This window comes from Nycticebus coucang, chromosome 16 (genome assembly GCF_027406575.1).
Source record: "Nycticebus coucang isolate mNycCou1 chromosome 16, mNycCou1.pri, whole genome shotgun sequence".
Classification (NCBI taxonomy): Eukaryota; Metazoa; Chordata; class Mammalia; order Primates; family Lorisidae; genus Nycticebus; species Nycticebus coucang.
This window is the reverse complement of record NC_069795.1, coordinates 57846689-57859679: the sequence shown is the minus strand read 5'-3', so window position 1 is coordinate 57859679 and position 12991 is coordinate 57846689. Positions and strand designations below refer to the sequence as shown.

The 12991-nt window shown below is 37.9% G+C and overlaps 1 protein-coding gene across 1 annotated transcript in view; it reads left to right on the top strand.

The window, feature by feature from the left end:
- The window catches only part of MORC1 (MORC family CW-type zinc finger 1), a 198474-nt gene that overhangs the window by 116055 nt on the left and 69428 nt on the right, over positions 1 to 12991 (top strand). The window contains 1 exon segment of the mRNA XM_053564625.1: positions 2288 to 2426. Coding sequence (XP_053420600.1) covers positions 2288 to 2426 — 139 coding nt within the window.

Genomic DNA, 12991 nt, shown 5'->3' with positions numbered 1-12991 from the left:
AGGCTAAGGAAAGTTCAGTGACTTTGTCCAGGACTGCTCTCTGGAGCTGAAACTGAAGCTTCTGATGCAGTTTGTATTCCTTCTACCTTACCACACCCTCTTTGAGAAGGCATATTTTCACATTTCTAATTCTGTTCAGATACTTTTTAGTGACCCGAATACACCATTTTACAAATGGTAGCATTTCATGGTCAGTAACCTGGACAGGGTAAAATGGAGCCATTCTTTTTCAAACCACTGGAGCCTGATTTGGATGCGGCTCCACAGAGGATGGCTACTATACATTTTTAATATGGCACTTGAGTAAAAGATATCAGTGTGCTTCCATTACATTCATGCTATGCATTTATCTATATTGAAAATATGGATTACCAGCAGGGTAAAAGTGATGCCTATACCTGGCTGAAACAGAAGAGCATGAATTTTGAAAAGCATGTTAAAAAATATCTGTTGGTCATATTGCATATTAAAATTTATTTCTAGAAATTTTTTTAGCAAAGACTATTAAGTGGATTGCATTTTAATAAAATACTTGGAGTTTTTCTTTTTGAATAAAAATTCAATAAAAACAGGTACTTTTCTGAAATGAAATAGGTACCACCCCACAATGTCTTCAAATCAACACTGCAGGTTACTGTATGTATAGTGGCTGTTCCTAGGGTTTGTTTATCTAGCACTTTGCTTTGAAAATAACAATAATAACAAATACCATATGTGGGTGGGATTAAGTGTTTTTTTCATGGTAGTACTTGGATTCGATTGTAGTTCCTCAGTCTTCTCAGTTGGTAGGTGGTAAGAAAATATATGCCACAGCCCTTAAAAACAGAAATGAATGATCGGTCTGATCAGGGGTAGGGAACCTGCAGCCTTCTGATTTCAAGATTGTTTTTTTTTAAGCACCAAAGAAAGGCAAGAAAAGCTTCATATTTCTGCTGCACCCCTTTTAATAAAAGGATTTGTTCTGTAAAATTGGATTCAGTCAAAAGGCCACACTTAGATCTATTTCACTTTTCCCTCACTCTTTCAGTTGGGAGAAGGCTCTATTTTTGACCTCTTCTTTCTTCTCCTAGCCTAAACATGTGTATTTCTGCAAACTTTGACCCTCTCTCCTCTTTTTGGTAGCTGAGTAAAACTCCTCCACACACCTCCCCCAGCCAATAATAGAAACCTTCTTGACTTAGTGCAGTTTTGAAGAACTGACCTCAACATTTTGACTATCTCCAGCCATACCCTGAGTCAAAACTGTGCCCAATGGGAATTAATTTTTTTATCTATGTCAAGCCTTGATACCAAGGTGCACAAAATAATATCTTACCTGTTCAATAGCTTGGCTAACTCAGTTCCCCAATATATAGCCATGAGAGTAAAAGTAAGAGAAATAAAAGGGCTCAAGCTTTACAAACCATATTGGTCTGTAACAAACCGGTCAACATACTAGTTTGTTGGGTATAGTCAACATAGGACACTGGGCCTACTTTATTGGCACACATACATAGTGCATGTCTGGTCTTTGAAACTTAGGTCAACTTAAGGATGTGGTCATTGTAAGGAGGTGGTCAACGATAGAGGTTGTACTGTATTTTGAAAGTCATTAGTATTTTTTTGAAACCGTAAAGAGGAACGTGCTCATCCATAGCCTGTTCATTGTTCATTTACAAATAATTTAACATAATTATATATAATACATTTATTAATCCACTACTATTAGCAATAGCATTTCTGTAAGGCTGGGAAGCAGAGTGACTGTCAAAGCAGATACTCTTAGGGCAGGCAGGGTGTTTGGGCAGGATGCTGCAGTCAGGCTGTACAGGGTGAAGGGCTATCCAGATCTCAGGAAGCCCCAAGCTGTCACTGTGCACTGCATCACATCTCTTAGTCACCTAATGAATGATCCACGTGTTGCAGAAGCAGAAGTATTTGATATAGAGAGACATGTAGATTTCTCTGCCAAAGTTTTTGGGGGAAAAATGCTTGGCAGTAATAAAATAAGTTCCAATGATCTAAAGAACAATTTTTACAAAAGGCCTTATTTTATGGTAATGTAGACTAAGTGAAGCATTAACAAAATAATTGTTAGTCTCCCAACCTCAGTATCTATGTTATCAAGGTCTCTTCCATACAAATTGGAGATATGAGGTCTTGTATAACCTAAAGTCATCAATAAGTATTTGAATTTTGGATATACAACAAAAAAAGTAACTTCTTGCAGTAGTGAATCATTTTTTACAAATAGTAAATAGTTTTGTAATTCCTACTGTGATTAATCTTATACTTGTTGATTTTGAAGTTGTCATCACATAGAAAAGCTACCCCCCATACCCTTGGGCACCATGAACACAGTATCACCATCAAAAAATGAGAAAGAGAAGCAACTTAGAGAGTCAGTCCAAAGGTATCGAAACAGACTGGCAGAAGAGCAGCCACAGGTAAGTAGAATTTCTCCAAATTCTACTGTGATTTTTGAGCTGTTGGTTTCATATGTGCTAATTTACTAATGGTGTTTACCCAAGGAAAATACATAGGCTCTTTTTTCTATCTTTTTTGTCAAATTCTTTTAATTTTGGCTTTTAGGACTGTTCTAGAGGTAAGTCAAGAGGAGATAGGCAAGTTTTATAAAAAATACTATTCTAAGCCCATCTGCACAGTAGTACACGTGAGGAATAAGGACATTTATTTCCACTCTAGTGCATATAGAGCTTCATAGAGATCACCCAGCTTATCCAAGTACTTGTAGTCCAGATTTGTATGTGTTCCACAAAGGGTGGGTCTCTTTTACTTCAGAGGCTTCTTTCCTGATGATGGAATTTGAGGATAAAGAGTTATTTTAAAACAAAGGAATGAAATAAAGTCATTGGTAGTAACTTGGATGAAACTAGAGACCATTTTTCTAAGTGAAGTTACCTCGGGAATGAAAAACCAAACACCATATGTTCTCACTGATAAGTGAAAGCTAACAGTTGGGCACACATGGTCACAAAGCAATATATAGGACGTGAGGAATGAAGAAGGGGAAAAAAATGGGAGGGTAGGTGTGGGTTCAACACTTATCTTTCGGGTACAATGAAAACTATTCTGGTGATGGGTACACCAAAAGCCCTGACTTACGCATTACACAAGACATCCTTGAAACAAAAACTTGTATTACCTTAATTTATACATATATATAGAGAGAGACAGAATATCAGTATATTGCCCTCAGTAGAATTCTGTGGCATCACAGCTCACAGAAACCTCAAACTCTTGGGCTTAAGTGATTCTCTTGCCTCAGCCTCCAGAGTAGCTGGGACTACAGGCGCCTGCCACAATGCCTGGCTATTTTTTTGTTGCAGCTGTCATTGTTGTGTAGCTGGCCTAGGCTGGGCTCAAACCCGCCAGCCTCGGTGCATGTGGCTGGCACTATAACCACTGTGCTATGGGCCCCGAGCCCTTAATTAATATTTTAAAATTAAAAAATACTCAAAATTTAATATAGAAAAAGAATAAAATAAAATATTCAGAATAATGAGAAAAAAAGCTTTTTTAAAATATATTAAGGCTAAGCAGGGTGGCTCACACCTGCATTCCCAGCACGTTGGGAGGCTGAGGCAGGAGGATCCTTTGAACCTAGAAGTTTGAGAACAGCCTGGGGGCATCTTTGCAAGACCCCAGCTTTACAAAAACCAAAAAATTTAGCTGAGCGTGCTGGTGTGCACCAGTAGTCCCAGGTACTCAGGAGGCGGAGGCAGGGGGATTGCTTCAGCCCAGGAGTTTGAAGCTGTAGTGAGCTATCATCACATCACTGCACTCCCACCTGAACAGAGCAAGACTCTGTTTCAAATATATATATATATGTATATTTATGTATATTTATGTGTATGTGTGTGTATGTATATAAATTCAGCAAGTCATATTTAATTGTTAATAAAATTCAATAAATGTTACTATTATTAAACATAGGTAACCATGACAATTTAAATTGTAAGAAAATATGGCTCATGGGAAAATTCTTTCATTAATATTTTCTTAACTAATAAAGTAATTAGATATTTGTTTACTTTATAAATCTAGCACCCAAATTCAGAAATATTAAATTGTGTATCCTGTCAACTTCCTTATATAGTACTTGACTCCTTCATAGATGTCAGGAAATAAAATGCTTGTTAAAATAGAAAATTCAATGATAAGATGGGAGTTAAAACCCTCAGCCTTACCGCCTTATTACTGTGTGTGTTCCTGGATTTTAGAAGATAAATTGTATTATCTTTTACCTGACCCACCTTTCCTAGGGATCTGTAGTACAAGTTGGACACTACCTGAGATGGCAGTCAGAGAGATCTGAACCTTCCCTTGAGCCTGGATTTTTAGGGTCTCTCTTAGAAAGACATTCAAAGTCACTTGGCAAACATTCTCCTAAGTGCTCCCCACCTCTAAAAATGCAGTTCAACTTCCTACAGTTTTTAAGGCCTTTAATCATGGATTTCATAACAGAAGTCAGAAGTAAAAGTGTCACACCCTTTTAATAAATAATTTGGTAAATTCAAATCCTTCAGTATGAAATATCTCAGTTTTATTTCTTATTTTATTTACGACTCCTCACAGCTTTGTAAAGGCATTCAGAACATTCTGAATTGATTTTATCTTTATTGCCAGCTCTGGATATTTTCTTTTCTGTAGAGACCAGAGCTGACCCTTGGATATTAATAGTGCCAATCCCAGACTTAGTTTGTTGTTTATTTAGGATTAGATGCTTTGTTCATTGTTGAGGTAGCAATTTTGATGGCAGGTGATAGAATAACAGATTTGGGCCATCAGTTGTTCTTTCCTTCTTGATAGTTGATTTTTTCCAGAAAAATTTAAGCCAGGCTTATAGATTCAGTTTGTTTTGAATGTAAAGAAAGAAGTTTCCCATTATTTATGTACAACTCTACTGCAATTAGTTCAAAGGGCATAAGAATACTCACCATCTTCGCTTTTCCTTTTGAGAAAGAAAAATTTCACAAAATCTTGTGAAAAGATCCCCAGCATCTTTAACATACTTTCAAGTACTCAGTACCTGCCACTGACTTTGTTTTTGTTGTAATCAAGGAAAGCTTTGGGTTGGGGGTCTCCCTAACCACAGTAAACCTTAATTTAGAGGTGGTCATTGAACACATACTTGCACTTGGGTCCGTCCCAGGCTGGATATTGTGGGGAAAGCAAAGTAACTATGATATCAGGATGTTAGCTCCAAGACAGCAGAGGCAGTCTCAGTTTTCTTTACTGGAAATCTGTGTTACCCAAACAGTGCCTGGCATATACTAGGTACTCAGTAGTTGTTGAATCAATAAATAGGGCAGATAACATACAGTCTTGCTGTAGACCACTTCTAACAGCTATTTAAAAATAAGCAACTATGATAAGACAGCATATGAAAAATGCTCATCATCGTTAATCAACAGAGAAATGCCAATCAAAACCACTCTAAGATATCACCTAACTCTAGTGAGATTAACCCAAATCTGCAGATACTGGTGTGGATGTGGAGAGAAAGGAACACTTTCGCACTGCTGGTGGAATTGCAAACTAATACAACCTTTGTGGAAAGAAGTATACAGAGTTATTAAAGAACTAAAAGTCAACCTTCCAGTTGATCCTACAATCCTATTACTAGGTATCTACCCAGAAGAACAAAAATCATTTACCACAAGGACATCTGCACTAGAATATTTATTGTAGCACAATTAACAATTGTCAAGATGTGGAAGCATTCCAAGTACCCATCAACCCATGACTGGATTAACAAACTGTGGCATGTGTATACCATGAAATACTATTCAGCTAAAAGAAAAGATGGAAACTTTGCGTTTTTTGTGTTTACCTAGATGGAGTTGAAACACATTCTTCCTAGTAAAGTACCTCAAGAATGGAAAAAAAAAAAAAAAAGGGCAGCGCCTGTGGCTCAAGGGAGTAGGGCGCCAGCCCCATATATAGGAAATGGAGGGTTCAAACACAGCCCCAGCCAAAAACTGCAAAAAAAAAAAGGAAAAGAAAGTATCCAGTGTATTCAGTACTAAAATGAAACCAATATATAAACAACTACGCACCCACATGAAAGAAAAAACACAAGTATACTCTACCAAGGGGGAGGGGAGGGGGAAAGGAAGGGGGAGGAGGAAAGGAAAGGGGAAGAGGGAGAGCAATTGGCAGGATCTCACCTAATGGGCACAGTGGAGGGTGTTAAGCACACCTCCTGGGTGAAGGGCTCAACTGCAACTTGAACTTTACCTTGAAATTGAAAACAATGTAACCTAAACATTTGTACCCTCATATTAATCTGAAATAATTTTTTTTTTGAAAAAGAAGTTAAATAAGTTGAACCAACTCACACATCTTTAAATGGTAAAGATTTGTTTCTTTCTCTTTTGTGTGTGTGTGTTTTTGCTTAATTCTAGCACCATGTTTCTCACATTTTCATAGGATAAATATAAAAAAAGGACATGAGAATTGCAATCAGTGTAACCTGGCTTATTGTACCCTCATTGAATCCCCAACAATAAAAAAAAAATAATAATAATAAAAAGGACATGAGAACATTTATTAGGGCAGCAAACTGACCTATTACAAATCACATTTGTTATGAGGAAGTACTTAAGTTCAGTGCCTAATGGGGAAGCTCAAATTCAAGATCTGTCAGTCAAGGTGCATTTTAGGGAGTAAAAGGGTTGTCCTCCATGTGATTCATAAGCTTTACTGACAAGTCAAGATCCTTGTTAAAAACTGTGATTCTGGAACCACCTATTCCCATCTTTCTCCTTCCAAGTAGATGGATGAGTAATCTGTTCCTAATTCCACTTTCAGCTTCATGCCTCATTACCTACTGGTTTCTATACCTAGTGACAAGTGCCACCTGCTGGACAAATGACAAAGTATTTTTATTTTCATTGTGTCATTTGATAGCTCAGCTGCTAATTGGCATATTGCATGGAAAATTGATATTATATTTTTCATCAGACCTAGACATTAATTTTAAACCACAGAGTTGCAGAATTAATTCCTCTGATTTGGAGTCTTTCTAGTCCTCAGATTTTCCTCTTTCTCAATTTTAATTCACAACTTAGATTTTTCTTCTACCTTCTGTTATATGACAAAGATGATTGTGTCATTATCATGCTCACAGAATATAATTTTAGTTACACTTCATTCAGAGCTTTTTTGTTACAATTTGAAATCCACTTAATATCCTTAATCATTAAAAGGCAGATTTTAACAGTCTTCCTTGAATTAAGCTACCCTATATTTATCCCTTTGTACCTAAGTAATGTTAGTGAGTAGTGTATTTGTATAATCAGTATATTTGTGATGAATGGTTTATGGATCCTCTAGCTGTTTTCTGAATTAATATTTTATGATTAATATAAATCTCTATAGTGCTCTGTCTTATCTGACCCTAGTTGCCTTTTCTAGGCTCAGTTTCTTTCATTCTTCATGGTGCTCCCACTGAGCTGCTCTGTGCTCCTTACATGTGTTGTCCACTTCCATGCTGCTCCACTGCTCTGGTCCCTGCCATTTTTTATCTGGAGTGGCCTCTGGTTCTTTCCTAGTCCTTCAAGATCCCAAGCTAATGCCAATCTCTGTAAGAAATTTTTCATTTACCCACCTGTAGAAATATCTTCTCCCTTCCAATTCCCTTTGTCTTATGTGTGTCTTTCTTATAGCATGCTTTATTAGTACTTTCTACATGACCTTATTGTTACTTTTGTATCTTATCAGTCTCCTATACTGGACTATAAACTTTTTGAAAGAAAGGACCATATTTTTTCATCTTTGCTTTCCCAAAAGCACTTACGCCTGCATATTTGATACAATAGATGTTTATCAAAAAAGGATGGAAAGAGTGTTTTTTTTTTTTTTTTTTTTTTTTTTTATACAGACAGCGTCTCACTGTACCATCCTCGGGTAGAGGGCCATGACGTCACATGGCTCACAGCAACCTCCAGCTCTTGGGCTTATGTGATTCTCTTGCCTCAGCCTCCCAAGCAGCTGGGATTACAGGCGCCCGCCACAATACCCAGCTATTTTTTTGTTGCAGTTTGGCCGGGGCTGGGTTTGAACCCGCCACCCTACTCATTGAGCCACAGACACCACCTGGAAAGAATGTTTTATGCAGACTTCTCAAACAATGAATTTTATTTAATTGGATTGTTGACTCTACACAGGTCAGACTTACCAACTTTTGCATATGTTACTGAAGACCAAAATATTCTTACACATGATCAAAATAAAGTGTTGCATTTGGATGGGAATACAGAGACTGTATTTGAATTTCATTTGTCATGTTCATAGTCTTCCCATCAAATGAATAGCCATTATGAAATTCCATGCCTGTTAAAAGGAACTCCAGAAATAGAATTCTGTTTTTTTCAGTGCTCATGCAGACACCCACACACAAAACAATGAAATAGTGTAATCTGGCAATTCCCACTTTGGTTATTTTAGCAGTAAATTTAGAGCAAAGAAAGCTTGCTGAACTTTTAGCTGTGTTTTTCAAATTGAATGGCATATCTGAGTACAACTTTGTAATGAAGAATATGAATGCATTTTCCCATTTAGAATTGAGTCTTTTTTAATGTGTCATTATTGTGTAGGATGCTGAGATTTCAGATCTGTATAACTACAGTGACAGATGCCTTAGAAAATATATTTATTCATCAAGAGTACTTTTCAGCCTTCTTACATAAACTGCCATGATCTAAAATTTATGACACCTAAAGGCTCTTGTCTAACAAGAGACTGTTATACTCACTGTAGTTGAAATATTTTACTTTATTACTCTTGCTACAAAAATCTCATTTCTCTATGGTGATGCATTCCTTTTCCAAGAGCGGTGATGCGTAATATATTCACACTCTGGGCCCTATGTTCACAGCATACCAAATGAGATGTTAAACAAATTGCTTATGATTAACTAGTCTAGAAGTTCCTAGAAGGCAGGTATCATGTGTTGCTTTCTTTTGTGTGCCTCCTACCACCACACCCAAGGCAGTGTTGGGCACAGTAGGTGACTAAGAGAAGTTCAAACTCTCAGCTTGAATTCTGTGTCTAAATTATTTTCTGTCATCCTTTCTTGAGAAGCTGATGTCACACTTCCCGACAGAATAGCATTCTTAATTTAAAGAAGTACCCAGATGGCACTGGTGGTTAAAGCAGCACTAGGACAGCCTGGCTTCATGGCACAGTGTGGTGCAGGGAGCTCAGGTTATTCTCAGCTTCTGGTTTCATAAGTCAGATTATTTTTACCTGGGATTGGGACTAAGGAATGTCATCCATTGTTGTCTCCTCCTGTGTTTCACAGAAGTAACCAAATGCCATCACCAAAGGCTGATAGGAATTTGAGTCCAGAGGGAACATATTCTTCTTCCAAGCAGGACAGAAATAGCTTTCCTAGTGGCTGGCAATCTTGCCATGTTACGTTGGCGTACCAGTCGGTCATTCCTATTCACATCAGCAGAGATGGAGAGAGAAATAGCAGTTCAGGTGTGCTGCCTGAAATGATTTTTGCTGCAGAGAATACTAATTTGGGTTTTAATGCAAATACAACTATTTCATCTCTGTCCTCTAAAAACTCCTAAGCACCTTAACTCTGTGTATGAACACTGCTCAATTAGTGTGCATGCCAATCTGGGACTATCCAAGGCTGCCTTGTGTGGTGACAGCACCTTATAGCCATTCTCTGACTGTGCTCAGTAAAAGGTGCAGGTATTTGGCATCTTTTCACAGCAGGCTACTCATTACTGCCCTCTGAAGGAAGTCTGTGCATCTTGAGTCTGTACTTCTGTGCACCAGGATGCCTGAGTCCTCCTCTTTAAGTTTGAGTTTCAGTTTTCGTTTTGTTTAACCTAATTTCACTCTTACTCAGGACTTAACTTTACATTTTGAATTCAGTTCAGGGAAATGTTCTTCAAGATTGTTATTTTGAGCTGGTGTAGTGGCTCACGCCTGTAATCCTAGCACTGTGGGAGATGAAGGCAAGTGGATTGCCTGAGGTCTCAGGTTCAAGACCAGCCTGAGCAAGAGCGAGACCCTGGTCTCTAAAAAATAGCTAGGCATTGTGGCGGGTGCCTGTAGTCCCAGCTACTCAGAAGGCTGAGGCAAGAGGATTGCTTGAGCCCAAGACTTTGAGGTTTCTGTGATCTATGATGCCATGGCATGCTACCAGGGTGACAAAGTGAGACTCTGTCTCAAAAAAAAAAAAAGATTGTCATTCTGATTTTGAGCTCAAAACCTGTATCTTGTACTCCCAATTTAACCTCATCAAACTTGTCTTCTTATCAGGTTCTTTTTTTTTTTTGAGACAGAGTCTCACTTTGTCACCCCTGGTAGAGTGCTGTGGCATCATAACTCACAGCAACCTCAAACTTTTGGGTTCAAGTGATCCTCTTGCCTCAGCCTCCTGAGTAGCTGGGACTACAGATGCTCACCACAAAGCCCAGCTAGTTTTTGCTTTTTAGTAGAGATGAGGGAGTCTCATTCTTGCTCATGACTGGTCTCAAACTCCTGAGCTCAAACAATCCACCGACCTCGGCCTTCCAGAGTGGTAGGATTATAGACGTGAGCCCCTGCCCCCGCCCTCCTGATCATATTCTTGATCCAAATTTGGTTCCTTCCTCTACCACAACTCTTGTAGGATTGAGTAAAATTAAAAGTTAATAGTAGTCAGGTTCTGTTTTCGACCTTGTAATTTACCAGCATGTATTTTAATTATTCTATTCCTTCACTTAGTCTGTGGCCAAGCCCATCCCTCTAACCAGGCTGTGAGGTCTCCTGACACATTAGAGGTTCCCATCCATTCCCAGATAACTAACTGATGTTAGTCCATGACCTTTGCTAATGGTCTAGAATCATCCTTCTTCTATTCAGAGGGACCTCAAGAAAGTCATCTAAACACAAGCCAAAGCCACGAACAATACTTCCTGGCATTTGAAAATAACAAAGAATTATTAAAATGCTCTAAACAGGGGTGGATCATGTTTGGTTTGGTTTTGAGCCTGAGATTTAAACAATTTGGGGGACCTTACCCCCTCCTTTTTTTATTTTTTTTGAGACAGAGCCTCAAGCTGTTGCCCTTGGTAGAATGCCATGGAATCACAGCTCACAGCGACCTCAAACTCTTGGGCTTAAGTGATTCTCTTGTCTCAGCCTCCCAAGTAACTGGGACTACAGGCTCCCATCACAACGCTTGGCTATTTTTTTGTTGTAATTGTCATTGTTGTTTAGCTGGCCTGGGCTGGGTTCAAACCCGCCAGCCTCAGTGTATGTGGCCGGCACTCTGCCCACTGAGCTATGGCCCCGGCCCTCCACTCCCCTTTTAAGAAAGAAAATACTAAATTAAAAATACATAGTTAGGATAGAGGCAAGGAAGAGGCCTGTGTAAGGGCAGGGTCTGGAGGCTTACACTTCATTTGCTTCATGGTTCATCCACCGTTTGTGTCTGCATATATTGTTCCATTTTTTGCTACAGAATTTTTTGTTATAAAACATAATTAAACATTTTTTTATATTTCCAATTCTCATCTCTCCAGTCTCTTCTCTAATATTTCCATGATTTTGCCTGTTTCAGGTTATGAAACTACCTGAATGATTACTGCAATAATGTATGTTACATAGATCAAGGAGCCTAAATGGGAAGGATGAAATGATACTAGTGTTATGATGTGACACCCGAGAAAGCAGTGCTAAGAGGGAAGCTCATAGCCTTAAATACCTGTATCCCAAAGACAGAAAGATCACAAATTAATCACCTAATGTCACACCTCAAGGAAGTAGAAAAAGAAGGACAAACCAAACCCAAAGCTAGCGTAAGAAAAGAAATAACAAAGATCAAAGCAGAACTTAACAAACTGAAAATTAACAAGAAACCCAAAGAATTAATGAAAATGAAAAGTTGATTCTTTGAAAAGATACTGAAAAGCGATAGATCATTCGCTAGATTAACCAAGAATAGAAGAGAAAGGATTCTGAGAAAATCAATCAGAAATGAAAAAGGACACATTAAAACGGACACCATAGAGATACAAAATGTCATTTCAGACTACCATGAAAACCACTATGCACACAAACTAGAAAATCTGTAGGAAATGGGTACATTTTTGGAAACACATAACCTCCCAAACTTCAATCAGGAAGAAATAGAAATCCTGAGCAGACAGGTGGAATAGTGATATTGAAACAGTAATACAAAATCTCCCCAATAATTAATGGTCCAGGACCAGACATAGTCAAAGCCAAATTCTTCCAGCTCCACAAGAATGCTCATTGTCACCACTTCTATACAATAAAGTAAGAGTCCTACTTACAGCCATCAGGCAAGGGAAAGAAATAAAGAGTATCCAAATCAAGAAAAGGTAGGTCAGACTATCCCTATTTGCCAGTGATATGATGTTATATCCAGAAAAATCAAGACTCCTAGAATTGATAACTAATTTCAGTAAAGTCTTGGGTTGTCAAATTGATGTACACAAAATCAGTAGTATAACTATATACTAATAACAGTCAAGCTGAGAGTTAAATCAAGAACTCAATACCATTTAAAATAGCTACAAAGAAAATAAAATACATAGGACTACACTTATACAAGGAGGTGAAAAATCTCTACAAGAAGTAGGAAACACTGATGAAAGAAATCCTAGGTGACCCAAACAAATAGCAAACCATCTCATACTCATGGATTAGAAGAATCAACATTGTTAGAATGTCTATACTGCCTAAAATGATTTACAGATTCAACAGAATTCCCATCAAAATACCATTGCCATTTTTTTACAGACCTAGCAAGAAACAATCCTAAACTCCATATGGAACCCAAAAGCCTGAGTAGCCAAAATAATTTTAGGGAAAAATAGCAAATACGGAAGCATTACATTATCTGACTTTAAATTATATTACAAGGCTATAGTAGCCAAAATAGCATGGTACTGGTATAAAGGTAGACACATAGACCAATGGAACAGAATCAAGAACTTAGAAATAAAACTAT